Source organism: Pleurodeles waltl, chromosome 1_1 (assembly GCF_031143425.1).
Source record: "Pleurodeles waltl isolate 20211129_DDA chromosome 1_1, aPleWal1.hap1.20221129, whole genome shotgun sequence".
In the NCBI taxonomy this organism is placed as follows: domain Eukaryota; kingdom Metazoa; phylum Chordata; class Amphibia; order Caudata; family Salamandridae; genus Pleurodeles; species Pleurodeles waltl.
The window spans coordinates 852654324-852668230 of record NC_090436.1 but is presented as its reverse complement, the minus strand read 5'-3'; the positions used below and the strand labels follow the sequence as shown (position 1 = coordinate 852668230).

General features: G+C 46.4%; 1 protein-coding gene across 1 annotated transcript in view; it reads left to right on the top strand.

The window, feature by feature from the left end:
• The window catches only part of CARNMT1 (carnosine N-methyltransferase 1), a 340569-nt gene extending 327250 nt beyond the window's left edge, over nucleotides 1–13319 (top strand). Inside the window, exon 10 of the mRNA XM_069229159.1 lies at nucleotides 12695–13319. Coding sequence (XP_069085260.1) covers nucleotides 12695–12796 — 102 coding nt within the window. The 3' untranslated portion in view covers nucleotides 12797–13319. The remainder of the gene's footprint in view (nucleotides 1–12694) is intronic.
• The last annotated feature ends 588 nt before the right edge of the window (nucleotides 13320–13907 follow it).

Here is a 13907-nt window from a genome sequence, read left to right as displayed (position 1 = left end):
ATACAGTCACGCATAATAAGCCGCAAAGCTTTGTGCGATATCCCTAGGGGTCCTGGCGAGGGTTCCGGACTCGTCTGAGATTTCAGATATGATTCTGTTGGCCATAGGTCGCGTAGCCAACCAGTGCAAGAGTTTCCCGTTTTTATCCTCCCATCCGTATGCCCGGGCAGTTGATGCCCTCCATATATGCGTGGCGGACTCGAAGGTGAGGGTTTTGATCTCCTCTTGCATTTTCAGGAGCTGTTGCAGGTCTTGGGTCAAGGGAGAGGTAAGTTGCCGGCGTTCTAGGAGCATTGTTTGTGATTCCAGTTCAGCTATTTGGGAAGCACGGGCGCGTTCTCGCACTCGGATAAGGTGCTTGGCGGCCCAGATCATGCCCGGAGATTGCACTGATCCTAGATTTTCATCAAAGTATTGTGCTAACTGGTCTCTCACCGCTTTTTTGTACTCCTCGTCCTGTAGGTACCAGGCAGTGAGCTGCCAAATTGGTCTACTAGTTGGGTCGGTTCCGCCCAGGCATATTTGCATAGGCGCATGGTCAGAAACCCCGTTTGGAAGGATCTCGACTCCAGTGACGTTAGTAATGTCCAGTGCTGGGGTGAAGATGAGGTCGATCCTGGCGTGTGTCCCATGTGCTGCTGATGTATGTGTAAACTGTCTGGTTCTAGGGTGCCAGGTTCTCCATATTTCGCCTAGGCTGAGGCCATCGGCCCTGTTCCTAAGTATTAATTCCTTAGATGATAGGTTGATCGTGTTATTGCCTGATATATCTAGCTCAAGATCTAGCACTGCATTGAAGTCGCCTCCTATTAATGTGATTCCCTGGGGGAGATCGGCTATGGTTCGTCCAAGAGAGGCCAAGAAAGCCTCCACTCCCGTTGGGGGGGTGTATATGCTCACCAGATTAAGAGGTCGTCCATGTAATAGCCCAGATACCACTATATCTGCCACGTGGGTCGGCGTATATGGTCGTGATCGTCATTGGTATTGAGCAGTGAAGTAAAATAGCTACTCCTCTAGAGCCTCTGGAGAAGCCAGAGTGGTAGACTCTGTCGTAGCCTCCTCTAGCTAGCATGGGGCATCTGGTCCCAAGGAGATGCGCCTCCTGCAAGAGGACCACCGAGGGTGCGTATCTGTGCAGGGTGCTGTATATTGCCGACCTTTTAATTTTGTCTAGGAGGCCGTTTATGTTCCATGACAGAATTTTGGTCAATGAGAGTGGTGTGTTGGAAAGGTGATTATGCGTAAGTGTCGGGTCTCGCTCCGGGTGTGCCGGACTAAACGTCTCAAGTAGTGGAGCAAAAAGGAAGAAAAATCATCGCAACAAAAGAAACTTATAGGAACATTAACCTGAAACTGAAGTGTGAACGTAGTTCCCCCCCCCCCAGCTCCCGCACCCCATACTTCCACCCAAGAACCATCTGTCGCCCTTGTGCCCATTGTAACCAATCCGACTAATAAAACTGGTGCTTTGGAGTGTAGTGATGGACCCCTCCTGATGATCGGATCTTCTGCAATACATACTCGGAAAGTCAACGGAAGTACATCTTGTGATTATTGGGACCTATCTTCCAGCAGGTGCACAGTTCACCCCCGCTGTGTCGGAGACAGACCCAGACCACCTGAGATCTGGCAACGTGGAGCAAGCCTAATAGTTCTGGTCAGTCTAGTGACGGGGACTGACTCAGTCTGTCATCCCTGGCCGCCCGCGTCCGTTGGCTATCGCTTGGAGCGGCCTCCAATGTTTCCACCGAGCGGGTCTCCGAGTCGCCTCTTTGGCTCTTGCCTGCTGAGCTCGCAGGGGCTGCCCGGACATAGCGCGTCGTCGGCTCCTTCGCTGCTCCAATTTTCTTTTGTGAGGCCGGGGGTTGCTTGGCTGTTTTGTCTTTCCCCACTGTGTGTCTGGGCACCCCTGCACTCTCCTGCGCCTCGTGGGTCTGAGGGGACCGTCTCCGGGCACGTCTGGGCGCCAGTGCCGCACCCTCCTGCGGCGAGGATCAAGGAAAAGGTGGGGGGGCAGGCCCTCGTCCCAGCCGGTATCTTTGCCTTGGGTGCACAGCGGATCCGTGTGCCACTGGTGAGAGCGACCCCGCGAGCCCTCCCGACAGGTTCCGCAGCAGTCTTCCCCTTCACCCCAGAGAGTCTATCTGGTGGTTGAGATTGGTGTCTTTTAGGCGGCGGGTCTCTTTTAGGCCCCCGCGAGGAGGCCGAGGTCGGGTATTTCTCACCTCTTTGCTGGGGGCACGGCCGTCGCACCGTGGCCCTCCTGGGCTTGCCCCCTCATGGGGTAGGGAACCCCAACATCGGCCGGACCGGCGGCCCCTTCGGTCGTCCACTCCTCTCCGGATGGTCGAGGGTGGCGCCCCTGGACCAGGCGATCCCTCCCCAGTTCTCTCTCTGGCTTTTCGGCCGTGGGGGTGGTACAGCGGGAGGAAGGTCCTTTGGGATCGCTTAAACCACGCCTCAAAATGCGGTGTTGCTTGGCTTTCCTGGCGGATGACGGAGGGTCCAGAGCACTCGGAGTGCGACCGCCATCTTGACGCCCGAAGCCACTCCCCCTCCTGGTAGCTCTTATCGCACAACAGCTCCCTGCCTTCAATGCTTCCAAAAGCTGTAATTTGGTCTGTCAACAGGAGCTAGAGAACCACCGCAAAGGTCTGACCCTAGTTTCTACCCGCCTCCTTCCTACCTGGAAGTAGGGCCTTACCTGGTTGACCATGATATTATGCAAATTGATCAAGTCCACCGATACAGAATCAATATACTTCAGAGGGAAAAGCGTCAATATCACTACTTTATATATTGATGCCTGGAAATTTGCGTTGTCTGCCACCGTTTCCCACCATACATTTTTATAATCATTTGTTGCAGCTAGGGTACTACCCTTCACCCACTTAGATAGATTACAATTGATTGGGGAGGTTGAAAAGGATATACAAAGAGCTTGGTGATCACTGTCGTCACGTGGACAAACTACCATATCAATAAGAGAGTTCCAAAGAGAATCGTCTACTAGAACATAGTCTAGACAGCTCGAATATAGGCCTTTCCTATACGTAGGCAACGCAGGAGTGTCTGACTTCGTGTTCCCATTGACTATTCTTAGCCCCATTGCTTTTTTCGAGTCCTCCAATAGATCTAATGCTCCCCCTGTTGACTTTGTTGCAACCTGGAAAGGGCCTGATCTGTCCCATGGGTGAGCAAACTGGATTCTTTTTTGCTGGAAATCATCCTCACAGTTCAATTGCATATTATAGTCTCCTGCAACAAGTAAACCCTGCCCCCCAGGTAGATGATTCAAGAAATCTATATGCAATTTTAGCTGGACGGTCCGAGACTTTTGTGGGCCATGCCTAATATATACGTTTACAAGTACTATGCGAACAGGCTCCCTTGGACCGCTAAATTCAACCTCCACTGCTAATATATCCCTAGAGGGGGTAGGCAACTCCTTTGCCTTAGGGAACAGGTCATGCTTGAGCCAGATTATCAGACCCCCGGATGCTCTACCAGATGAAGATGGAAGTGCAGCCTTCTGGAAGGTCCAATATCCAGCTCTATAAATTGTGAAAGGGGCCCACGTCTCCTGTAGTAAAATAATGTGATGTTGATCCACAGTACCTCCCTTCTACATAGTCATTGCAACATCCTCCTGGCTCTGCTCCCACAGTGCCCAACGGTAGAGAACTTAGATCACGCAGTTCCAAAGGCTTTGTACCGAAAATGTCATCCTTCCCTACCTCCGCTATTGGGGCTTTGCGTCAATCTCCAATTGTAGTTGAACTACTCATAAGTCCCCATCTTGAGGTGCATGTACTGTGAGAAAATTGAAAATTAGAACTACCTCTAAGGAACAAATTAATAATAGGGGTGGGGGATCGTCTGGACAAGAGTTACTTGGGAAAAAGTGCCTGGTCTCGATCTTAACTCAAGAGCTAAGAGGCCCTTTACTAGACTCTGGCAATTCAGCTGCAACCCTATGAGGTCCGTTTCTGAGCTATTGCTTGAAAATCTCTGGGCAGTTATTATGTCATCCCGTATAACGGACCTACATTTCTTTACACCCCTTATCCAGTGGATTACTTTGTTCTTAAGTGAATCCCCTTGTTCCCTTTATCCGTAGCTCAACTTTGGGATGTTCGTCATGTAGACATCATACTGACTATGCTTCATCTGGCTCGATGGAGTGCTCGACTGGGAGTCTTTGTTAACATTAACTAAAAGCTTGTCTCTGGGCATCTCTTGGTTAGCCCCTCTAATCAATTTAGTATCGTATTTATTTGAATTAGCCACTACGGGATCTACGCAAACTTCCCGTTGACAGTTTTGTGATACCACTCTTACCCCTGTACGTTTCCTTCATAGGTGCATCAATTTGCTGGGTTTGTGTGGATAGAGAGTTAAACTTAGGGTTGAGAGAAGATTTCCTTTTATCCCCAATCGCAGCTGTTATGCCGTCAAGCTTCTCGTGTACCATGTGGCTAAGGGAAGAGAGATACTCTCTCAAGCTCATTATTTCGGATCTTATTTGTACTAACTGAGCCTCTACAGGCCGTTTCACCTGGATGGCTGAATGTGTTAATGGCTCCTCCGCTTCCCTTGTTGTACTTTTCTCTGAGCTAGGGGTGACCAACGAAACCAGGGGTAAGAAGCGATTAGAACAGTTTATATAGGGAGATACACTATCCTGCTGATTGGCCACACACAATTTCGGGCTCTCTAAAGAATTAACCAGGGTGTCTGACGTAATGGGCTCTAATTGGAACCCCTGTGGTAGCACAGACGATGGCTCATTGTTCACAGGAGTCACAGGAATGAAAGGTTTTTATATCTTTGGTCACGACGTCCGGTCCTCTCTTGGGGAGCTTGGAAGGTTTGGTAGCTAACAAACTCTCAACTTCTTCTATTAGGTCATCAGTTTGAGACAATGTACAGTTTTCGGCAGCATGGCGGGGTATTTTCTTTCTCAGTCCGGAGTGAAAATCAATCAATTTTTGTAAAATGCGGCTATGCACTCGTGAGGGTCTCCCGGTGCTGGAGGGGCCCTCATCCAAAGAGCCAGGCCTTGAGGTTCTTCCTGAAGATGGTGAGCGACGGGCTTTGTCTGAGGTGCAGGGAGAGGTTGTTCCAGCTCTTTGCTGCAATGTAGGTGAAGGATCATCCTGCAGGTGTGGTTTTGCGGATGCGAGGGATGGTGGCCAGGGCCATCTGGGCAGAGTGGAGGGATCTGGCGGGGGTGTGAAAGGAGATGTGGTTGTTCAGGTGGGCTGGTCCTGCGTTGTGTATGGCCTTGTATGTGTGGGTGAGTAGCTTAAAGATGATTAGTTTCTCGACCGGTAGCCAGTGGAGGGTCTACAGGTGCTGGGAGATGTGATCTCGGTGAGGGAGGTCAAGAATCAGTCTGGCAGCAACGTTCTGGATGAGTTGTAGTTTTTTGATGTTTCTAGTAGAGGTGCCGGTGTAGAGCTTTGCCGTAGTTGAGCATGCTAGTGACTAAGACGTGGGTGACTGACCTGCGACAGTCTGCTTGGATCCATCTGAAGATCTTCCGAAGTTTGCGGAGTGTGTGCCAGCAGGAGGAGGCGACTGAGTTTACCTGGCGGGTCATGGATAGGGAGGAGTCGAGGATGATTCCTAGGTTGGGGGTGTGCTCAGTCGGTGCAGGGGGGGCGCTGAGGGATGTGGACCACCAGTAGTTGTCCCAAGCTGAGATGGCGTTTCCGAAGAAGAGCAGCTCAGTCTTGTCGGAGTTGAGCTTGAGGCAGCTTTCTCATATCCAGGTGGCGACGGCTTCCATTCCTGAGTGGAAGTTCCTTTTGGCTGTGTCCGGGTCTTCGGTGAGGGAAATGATGAGTTTTGTGGCATAGGCATATGACACGATGTTCATACCGTGGCTTCTGACAATGACAGCGAGAGGGATCATGTATACGTTGAACAATGTGGGACTCGGTGAGGATCCTTGGGGGACTCCGCTGTTTACTCCTGTGGGTCTGGCAGTGTAGGGCGGGAGTCTGACCCTCTGCGTTCTCCCAAAGAGGAAAGAGTGGATCCATTCCAGGGCTCTTCTCCGGATTTCCTATGTCGTGGAGTCTGGTGCGCAGAGTGCTGTGGGAGATTGTGTCGAATGCTGCTGAGAGGTCAAGGAGTATGATCGCTGCAGTGTGGCCATGGTCTAGGAGTAATCAGATGTTGTTGGTGGCTGCCAGGAGGGCTGTCTCCGTGCTGTGGTTGCTGCTGAACCCGGCCTGGGAGCTGTCCAGGGAGTTGTTGGCCTTGATGAAATTCCATAGTTGTGCGTTGATTGCTTTCTCTAGGACTAGCGTAGCAGTGAGATGGGCTGGAAATTCTTTAGCTCTGATGGGTCAGCTGAAGGTTTCTTCAGGCGAGGGCTTATTTTTGCGTGTTTCCAGTCCTCGGGGGAAGGTACCAATGTTGACGGAGCAGTTGATTGTGTTCCGGATCTCGGGAGCGATGGATGTGCTGTCTCTGATTTAGATGTGGTGCGGGCAGGGATCCGTGGGGGCTCCGGAGAGGGTGCTGTTCATGATGCCAACTTTTTCCTCTGTGGTGAGCGTGAATCAGCTATGGATGGTCTGGTGGGTTCTGGGTGGGTGGGTCGGTCACAAGTTCCATTGACAAGTATATCCGGGAGGAAGCTGTCACAGATGTCCTGGATCTTGTGGTGGAAAAAGGGGGAGAGTTTGTCGAAGAGGATCTGTGATGGAGGATGCTTGTGGCTTCAGGGGGGGGGGGGTATCTGTGAACTAGTAGATAACTGAGAAGAGTTCCTTAGAGTTGTGTGCGGAGGAGTTGATGCACTCCCGCAATTTGTCCTTCCTTGCATTCTTGATTTTTCGTCGGTGAGTGGCGGTTGCGGCTCTGAATGAGGCAAGGTTTTTGCTGGTTTGGCTGTTCCTCCATTTTTTCTCTAAACATCTGCGGGTACGCTTTGATTCTTGAAGTTCGGTGGTGAACCAGCTGGCTTTCTTAGGTACGCATTTGGCCGATGTCAGCCCGAGGGGGGCTAGAGTGTCGGCACATTCAGTGATCCAGATGTTGAGATTTCGCTCTGCTGTGTTGGCGTCGTCCGAGGGAGGGATTTGGCGAGCGATGAGGTGAGTTGCTCGTTGGTGATTTTGTTCTATTTCCCGTGGGGCGGTTCCGGGGGTGTGGGTGCAGCTGTTGGGTGTGGTGATGCAGCGGTGGTCAGTCCAGTCTGGGGTGGAGATGGTCTTGATGGTAATCAGGTTGCTTGAGGTGAAGATGGGATCCAGTGTGTGTTCTGCAATATGTGCGGGTGCGGAGACCAGCTGTCTGAGGCTGAGGGTGGCGAGGTTGTTGAGTAAAGCGTTGGTGTTTGGGTCAGCGCGGTCCTCGATGTGGAAATTCAGGTTGCCGAAATGGAGGTAGTCAGTTGATGCCAGACCCGGGGGGTAGTGATGTCTATGATGTTGTCCATGAAAGCTGGCTGGGGGCTGGGTGGCCAGTACACCAGGGTGCCGCAGATGGAGTTGTGGTTGGAGTGGACCAGGAAGTGAAGGTGTTCCATGGTGGTGTATTGTTCTTCTGGGACAGCCCGGACACGTAGTGAGGACGTTTGTACAATGGCGAGTCCTCCGCCAGGACAGGAGGGCCGGTCCCTCCTTAGGATTCTGTATCCGTTGGGGTGCCGATATCTGGTCCCGAAGTGGCGTTGGTCCAAGTCTCGGTAAGGAATGCAGTGTCCGGTTGGGCGGTGTCTATCAAATCCCAGAGTTTGGTGGCGTGTTTGGGGAGGTAGCAGATGTTCAGGAGCAAACAGTTGATGGGGGTTGTGGAAGTTGTTAGTATCTGTGTGCATAGAGTACCTTCAGCTTGTTGAGGCTGGTGCTGAAGTTGTAGTTCCTGTAGGTGAAAGGTCCGTGGGTATCCTTGGGGAGATGAGTCAGCAGTTGCTGAGATGTCTGGTGTTGAGGCGTTGGAGGGTCTCGGAGTCTTAACAGATGCTACTGCTACTTCCTAATCAATATGAAGTCCAAATAATGTTTCTCTAGAAAAAAGAGAGTTCACTGATGAAGAGGTGTGCTTCAGGTGTAGTGCCAGGCAACTTAACCTCTTTAAAACCTTACCACCTGAAACGTGTATTGTAACTTGACCTAGCTTGTCTGTCGCAGCTCTAGTCACATGATGTAGGATTTGAGCAGCCACTCCACCTTGGTTATTTTTTCCTACCAGTTCCCATTTAGTCTGCTCAGTATTGTTGTGTGCTCTGATTGTTGAGATCTTCTTGCCGAGGATGCCTTTACTGGAGGTTAATTTATTTGTTAGCACCATCTAATCATCCAGGGGGTAGCCTCTCAGAAGCATTAGATTGTTTCGGAGGGCTCCTTACATTATCTGAGCAATTGGATTAGCTTAATCCATCAATCCTTAAACTGTAGTGACTCGCCCTTAAATGAAGCTGAAGTTTGAGTGCTTCAAATGCAAAACGTTTGTTTGCTCCTTTGGAATATTGAACTTAGTTGCTGCGGTCTTCATTAAGGTCACAAATGACAGTCATCATGGCTCATGAGGTACAGATTTTTGGCAGTTAAAGTTAAGACCAGAATGTAGATACCTTCACTAGAATGCTAGAACACCAACTACCAGGGCATGGTATACAAGCAAATGGGAAGAGATTTGCCATGTGATGTTAAAGGTGGTGCATCACTTACACAGAGTAAGGTAAAGGAGATATTGTCATGACTACTCCATTTTAAACTTTGGCTTATTGTCTTATTTGGATATATAGCCTCCAACTTATTTAGTAGGAAGAAAGGAAGACTTCTGAAGGAGCATCGCATTTTAAGATTATAGGGGTGCAATCTTTTTTATAGAGGAATAATGCAGGCTATTTTATTTGACTAGTAAATCCACTAGAGGCATAATGGAGTGAAATGTTACTTGGGCTCAACCATATGTTCACTAATGTATGAGTAAACATACGCAGCTTCAGTAAGCCTTGGGACAGGACTTCACTTGATACCTTTTTCACTTGAAAATGTCAGGGTTTGTATTACACATTAGACTTTATTTAGCAGCAGTTGCTGGTTACATGCCAAATAGACAGCATGAGTCTTTAAGATCAAAATACAGCATTCATGTAGTGCCTCAAAAGGGTTATTCATCCAAGGACACCACTGGACAAGTATGTAGTGCTAAGGACACTTATGGGGGCCTCCACTTGAGCCCCTTACTTTTTTTTTCTAGTAGTGATCACTTCTTTCCACAGTCTGAGAATTGCAGGCCTTTATGGTGGAAGAGCCTTTTATTCAGGATTGTAAGGATCAGGTTATTTTTAGGACAAATCTGCGTTTCCTGCTAAAGGTCGTCTCTCTTTGAATGAAAATCTGGCCATTGACTTGCTTATTTTCTTTTCACAACAGCAATCAGTGGCAAAATGAGCGCTTTACACATGAGATATAACAAGGGATATAATGTATTACATTGAATGTAACAAATACATTTGCACTACTAAACAAGAGTTTTTTGCTTTAGATGGATAGTAAAATGTATCCAAGTATGCTAAACACACTATGCAACCAGTGCCTAAAAAAACATGAAGGGAACCACAGTGGTCTTCATAGGTAACCGCACACAGACACATACAAAGCTCCAAAATGCCTATGTGGTGCACTCCACACACTTACATGAAACATTACTGTGTGGACCTTCCTACCTTAGAAGAAACACTAGTCTGGCAGACAAGTCTTAATTGTTTTTAGATATCTTTCTCATTCGTTCACAAGCCACCACTTGAGAGGAGAGCACTGATTTGAAGTCTGTGCACAACGTGTAAACTACAGTTACACATGCTATGGATGGGAAACTGTTATTTCCCTTATAACTATCTGTAGCTTGCAGTGTTGTAGATTAACACACACCCTCCCACCTCCCCGGGTGCTATAGACTCTTTACACTAATCAATGTGTTCTCTTTGGAACTGAGGAAATGTATCTTGCACTGAGACAAGATTTACATTTTAGCAGGTCTCATGCCTGAATTAGCAAGGATATTTATTATGAATGTACCAGACAAAGTAAAGTTAGCAAAAATAATGATATCCTTGGTTATGGCTAACCCAAAATGATCATCCAGTTGACTGTAGAAATTATGACAGAAGGATGGATCACTACTCTATAATTCTCGGCCGGTGCACTGCAGATAGCAGAAGTAGACAATATAACGACAGAAGAAATGTCTTGGGTAGCTTTTTCAGACTTCTCAAAATATTGAACTGTTTCTGGAAGTGCTAGTGTGTACTTCTCTATAGCATAAGCTCCAGTTCTAATGCTTCAGCCATGGCCAAACTGCAAACAATGTGGTAAAATTGTGCTGGGAGGATCACATCTGTGTCTTCTGTATTATTCTTAGAAAGTTAAGGGGATCAATTGAGTTTACAGCACAATTTCCTCAATATGTTGGCTAAAAGACGTGGGACTTACCGCAGAACAGGAACAATTAAGTGTTGGTGAAAAACACTTCTGCCTGATATTTGGTGTATTAAGTCTTAAACTTCCCAATTTCTATTGCTAATTTGAATCTGGTCTGGAAGGTGAAGAAAGCTGGATTAATTCAATGCTTGAAAGGAGCGTGTTTAGTAAAATGGTACGTTTCTTTAGGAGTTACTCCCACAGTTATTATATATGGCAGTACATTTTATTTTTATAAATGCTCACACATTTTTTGCTGCAGTTGTTTTCTGATGTCAGAAGGTGTCTGTAATTAGAAAAGCACACTGCTGCTTGTAGTAACTTACTAAAAGCAAGCATTGATGTCATAACATTGTTCTCCCGTAGCTGAACCCACACACATTCTGCACCGGAATTGGGGACACAAAAAACAATCTCTTACTTTTTAGTTAAGGTTGCAAGATGACTTTATCTCTACTTTGATCCACCATTTACGGAAGAGGAAGTGCTCCAGGTTATTCAGAGCCTCCCAAGTGATAAAGCACCCAGCTTTGGCTTACCACTTCCTTCTACAAGGAATATGCCAGCCTCTTGACTCCGCACCTCCTAACGATGTACAGCGCTGCCCTGATGTAAAAGGACCTGCCACCGTCCCATTGTGAGTCAGTAATTGCTAAGATACTTAAACCGGACAAGCCAGCAGATCGATGTGATTCATACCAGCTGCTTTCACTGATCAACTTGTACAATAATATACTCACCAAATTACTGGTGAATCACCTGCCTCCTGCTGTCAGATAAAGTTTACCCAGACCAGTCAAGGTTTGTACCAGGACTGTCCACAGCACACAATCTGTGCACAGTGTTTGCCTTCATGCTTGCTGTGGTCGCCTCTTTATTGGACACCACAAAGGATTTTGATTCACTGAAGGGGCCCTTTCTATTTTCCCTCCCAACACGTCTCGGTCTCAGACCTCGATTTGTGCACCTGATTCTGCTTTTATACACCTCCCTGATGGCCAGGCTATGATTAAATGGAGTGATATCGGACCCATTCCCAGTTATGTGCGGCATTTGGCAGGGGTGTCCACTATTCCCAGTCCTTTTTATGATTACAATGGAGCCGATGGCTGCCCAGCTATGGCAACACCAGGCCCACCAGTTGTGTGCTTTTTCCAATATCTTTCCTTTGGGTGGTGGTCTTGACTCTTACAAGCCTGACAAGGTTTTAAAACTTTTGCTACCAAAATGTTGTTGACAACCACTTTTTCCAAGTTATTGAGGACCTCCAGCTATTGCATTAAGAAGGCCCCGCTTCAACTGCCTTGTCACATGTCCCCTGACAGATTAATGAGGGGTTCATTAAACACATTCTTCTTAAGAGCTTGCACTTCCTAAAACATAAATAGTGGAAGCTGTTTTCGGCATTGTTTCAGTCAGTGCCTCTTTGATGACAATTGTGGTATCGTCTAGGTCCAGAAGATTCATGTGGAATTATCTGCGTTAATATTTGATGATGAAGTAGAAGGTGGTGAAGAAACTTGATCTGTGACCTTACAACCTTCCCAACTGACTACCCATTTTGTACCTAATAATTTACCCAAAGAAACGGCTTTCTAGAAGGAGAGAAAGAAGGAGACCAATTATTCAAAGATGCATATCTCCAACATCATTAATTGTTCCTAGAGAATGGGTGCGAAGATTATGTGGTGTTCAAAGAGAGGATCATGATACTGAGACATTCAGAATGAAGTAATGTTATTTTTATGAGTTTCCATGCAAATACTGCAGGTAGAGTTTCGAAAGCAGTCCTTAGCAAATAGAAACCTTGCCCGTCAATGCCAAAATGTTCTAATCTGACAAGGGTCTGTTGTGGTCAGCACTAGATGTTGACACCTACTTGATCCCTGGGGCTAACTGCTCCTGTTTCCAGATGATAGTAAAAAGGTTTGTTAGAGCAAGCTGCCAAAAAGAAGGCTACTTTCTGAGAGGTAGTTGTAACTGACAATAATGTAACAGATCGCGGTTGCTTTATGAAGTATGTTAACGTTGTGATTAGTTGCAAGTTAGAAACAGGCCTCAGTAGCAAGCTCACTGAACTAGTTTACTTGCTTTCTTATCCTGATTTGTTGATTAGGCATACCCTACTGGTTTTTATCAAGAAGAGATGTATGAACATTTCAGATTTAATTAGCTTGACTTGTTTTTTTCAGATGTACAAACGTTTTTTTGTTTTGTTTTTAAAGTTTGTTTTCCTATTTTAGGTGGAGAATGAATCTGTGTTATCAACGTACACCGCAAACGACCTTTCCATGATGAAATATATCTACGAAAGTGTATTCTTTGTTGCTCGAAAACCGGAGTAGATGCCCATACAGAGGGCTGCTCAGACAAACATAGCGCCAGTACAATGTTGTTGAAGATGACACAGTGGGCTCAGACTTCATTCTCAAGACAGATTTCAGCTCAGCAGTGCCTTCATATCCATAACAGAATTGAATAAACAGTCTATTTTGTAATAATTCCAAGTTGTTAACCAGTATACATCCTGTGATACTGAGATTTTGTCAGGAGGATTTGTGCAAAGGTGGTTACTTTAAAACACCACCACCAGAAATAACCTGGGGTGAAAAACTGTTTCTTCATTCTGAAGTGCTCCTTCAGTATTTTGGACCTTTAGCTTTCCTGCACCAAAGCTGCTCTGGAGCCACACTAGCTCAGTTTTTGCAGTATTTCAAAGGGAATACATCTTCAGAATGAAATTGAGGCTATCTACAAGGACATTGTAGCCTGTCTGTTAAACGTCCTTCATGTCAGTCATCCTGAACCTGCTTATATTTAAAACTAATAAAACTCCTAGATCTGTGCGGTCTCCTGCAGTTGGCAACATTTTCTGTTTTTGTCTTCTTCACTAATGTATTGCTTCTGTTCATTCCTAAGATTTATACATTTTTTTGAAGAATTAATTGTAGATGTGACTAGGACTGGGAAGTTACCTTGCTCTTAAGTTCTTGCCTTTTTTTAAAACTTGGTAGATACTGATGCAAACAAAATGTTGACATTTATGCTGAATGTGATATGTGGTACCTCTTAAGAGATGCATTCTCAGTGTGTTCCCTCGAAAAATAGGATTGTACAAGGGGAACCGCATTCTGACTGTACAAATGTTATGACTATTGCTAGTTGTTTTTATTAAATTAAAAAAAAAGGAAAAATGCATTGGTAATTTTCACGTTTTAATCTTAAATACCCCAAATATTTCAAATCGGGTATAATAAACACATTTGTACCACAATGAGGCATTGCTATAGTACCTTGCAATTTATCTGCATGAGTACCAAACCTTTCTTGTAGGGATGGTTACATGTATGTGCATGGCTTGTCAAATATGTTCCCAGACTGAATAATGCAGACCACTTGGCACATAAAGGAAGTAGTTCTCAAGAAAAATGCTGAGACTATCAGACTGATAAATGT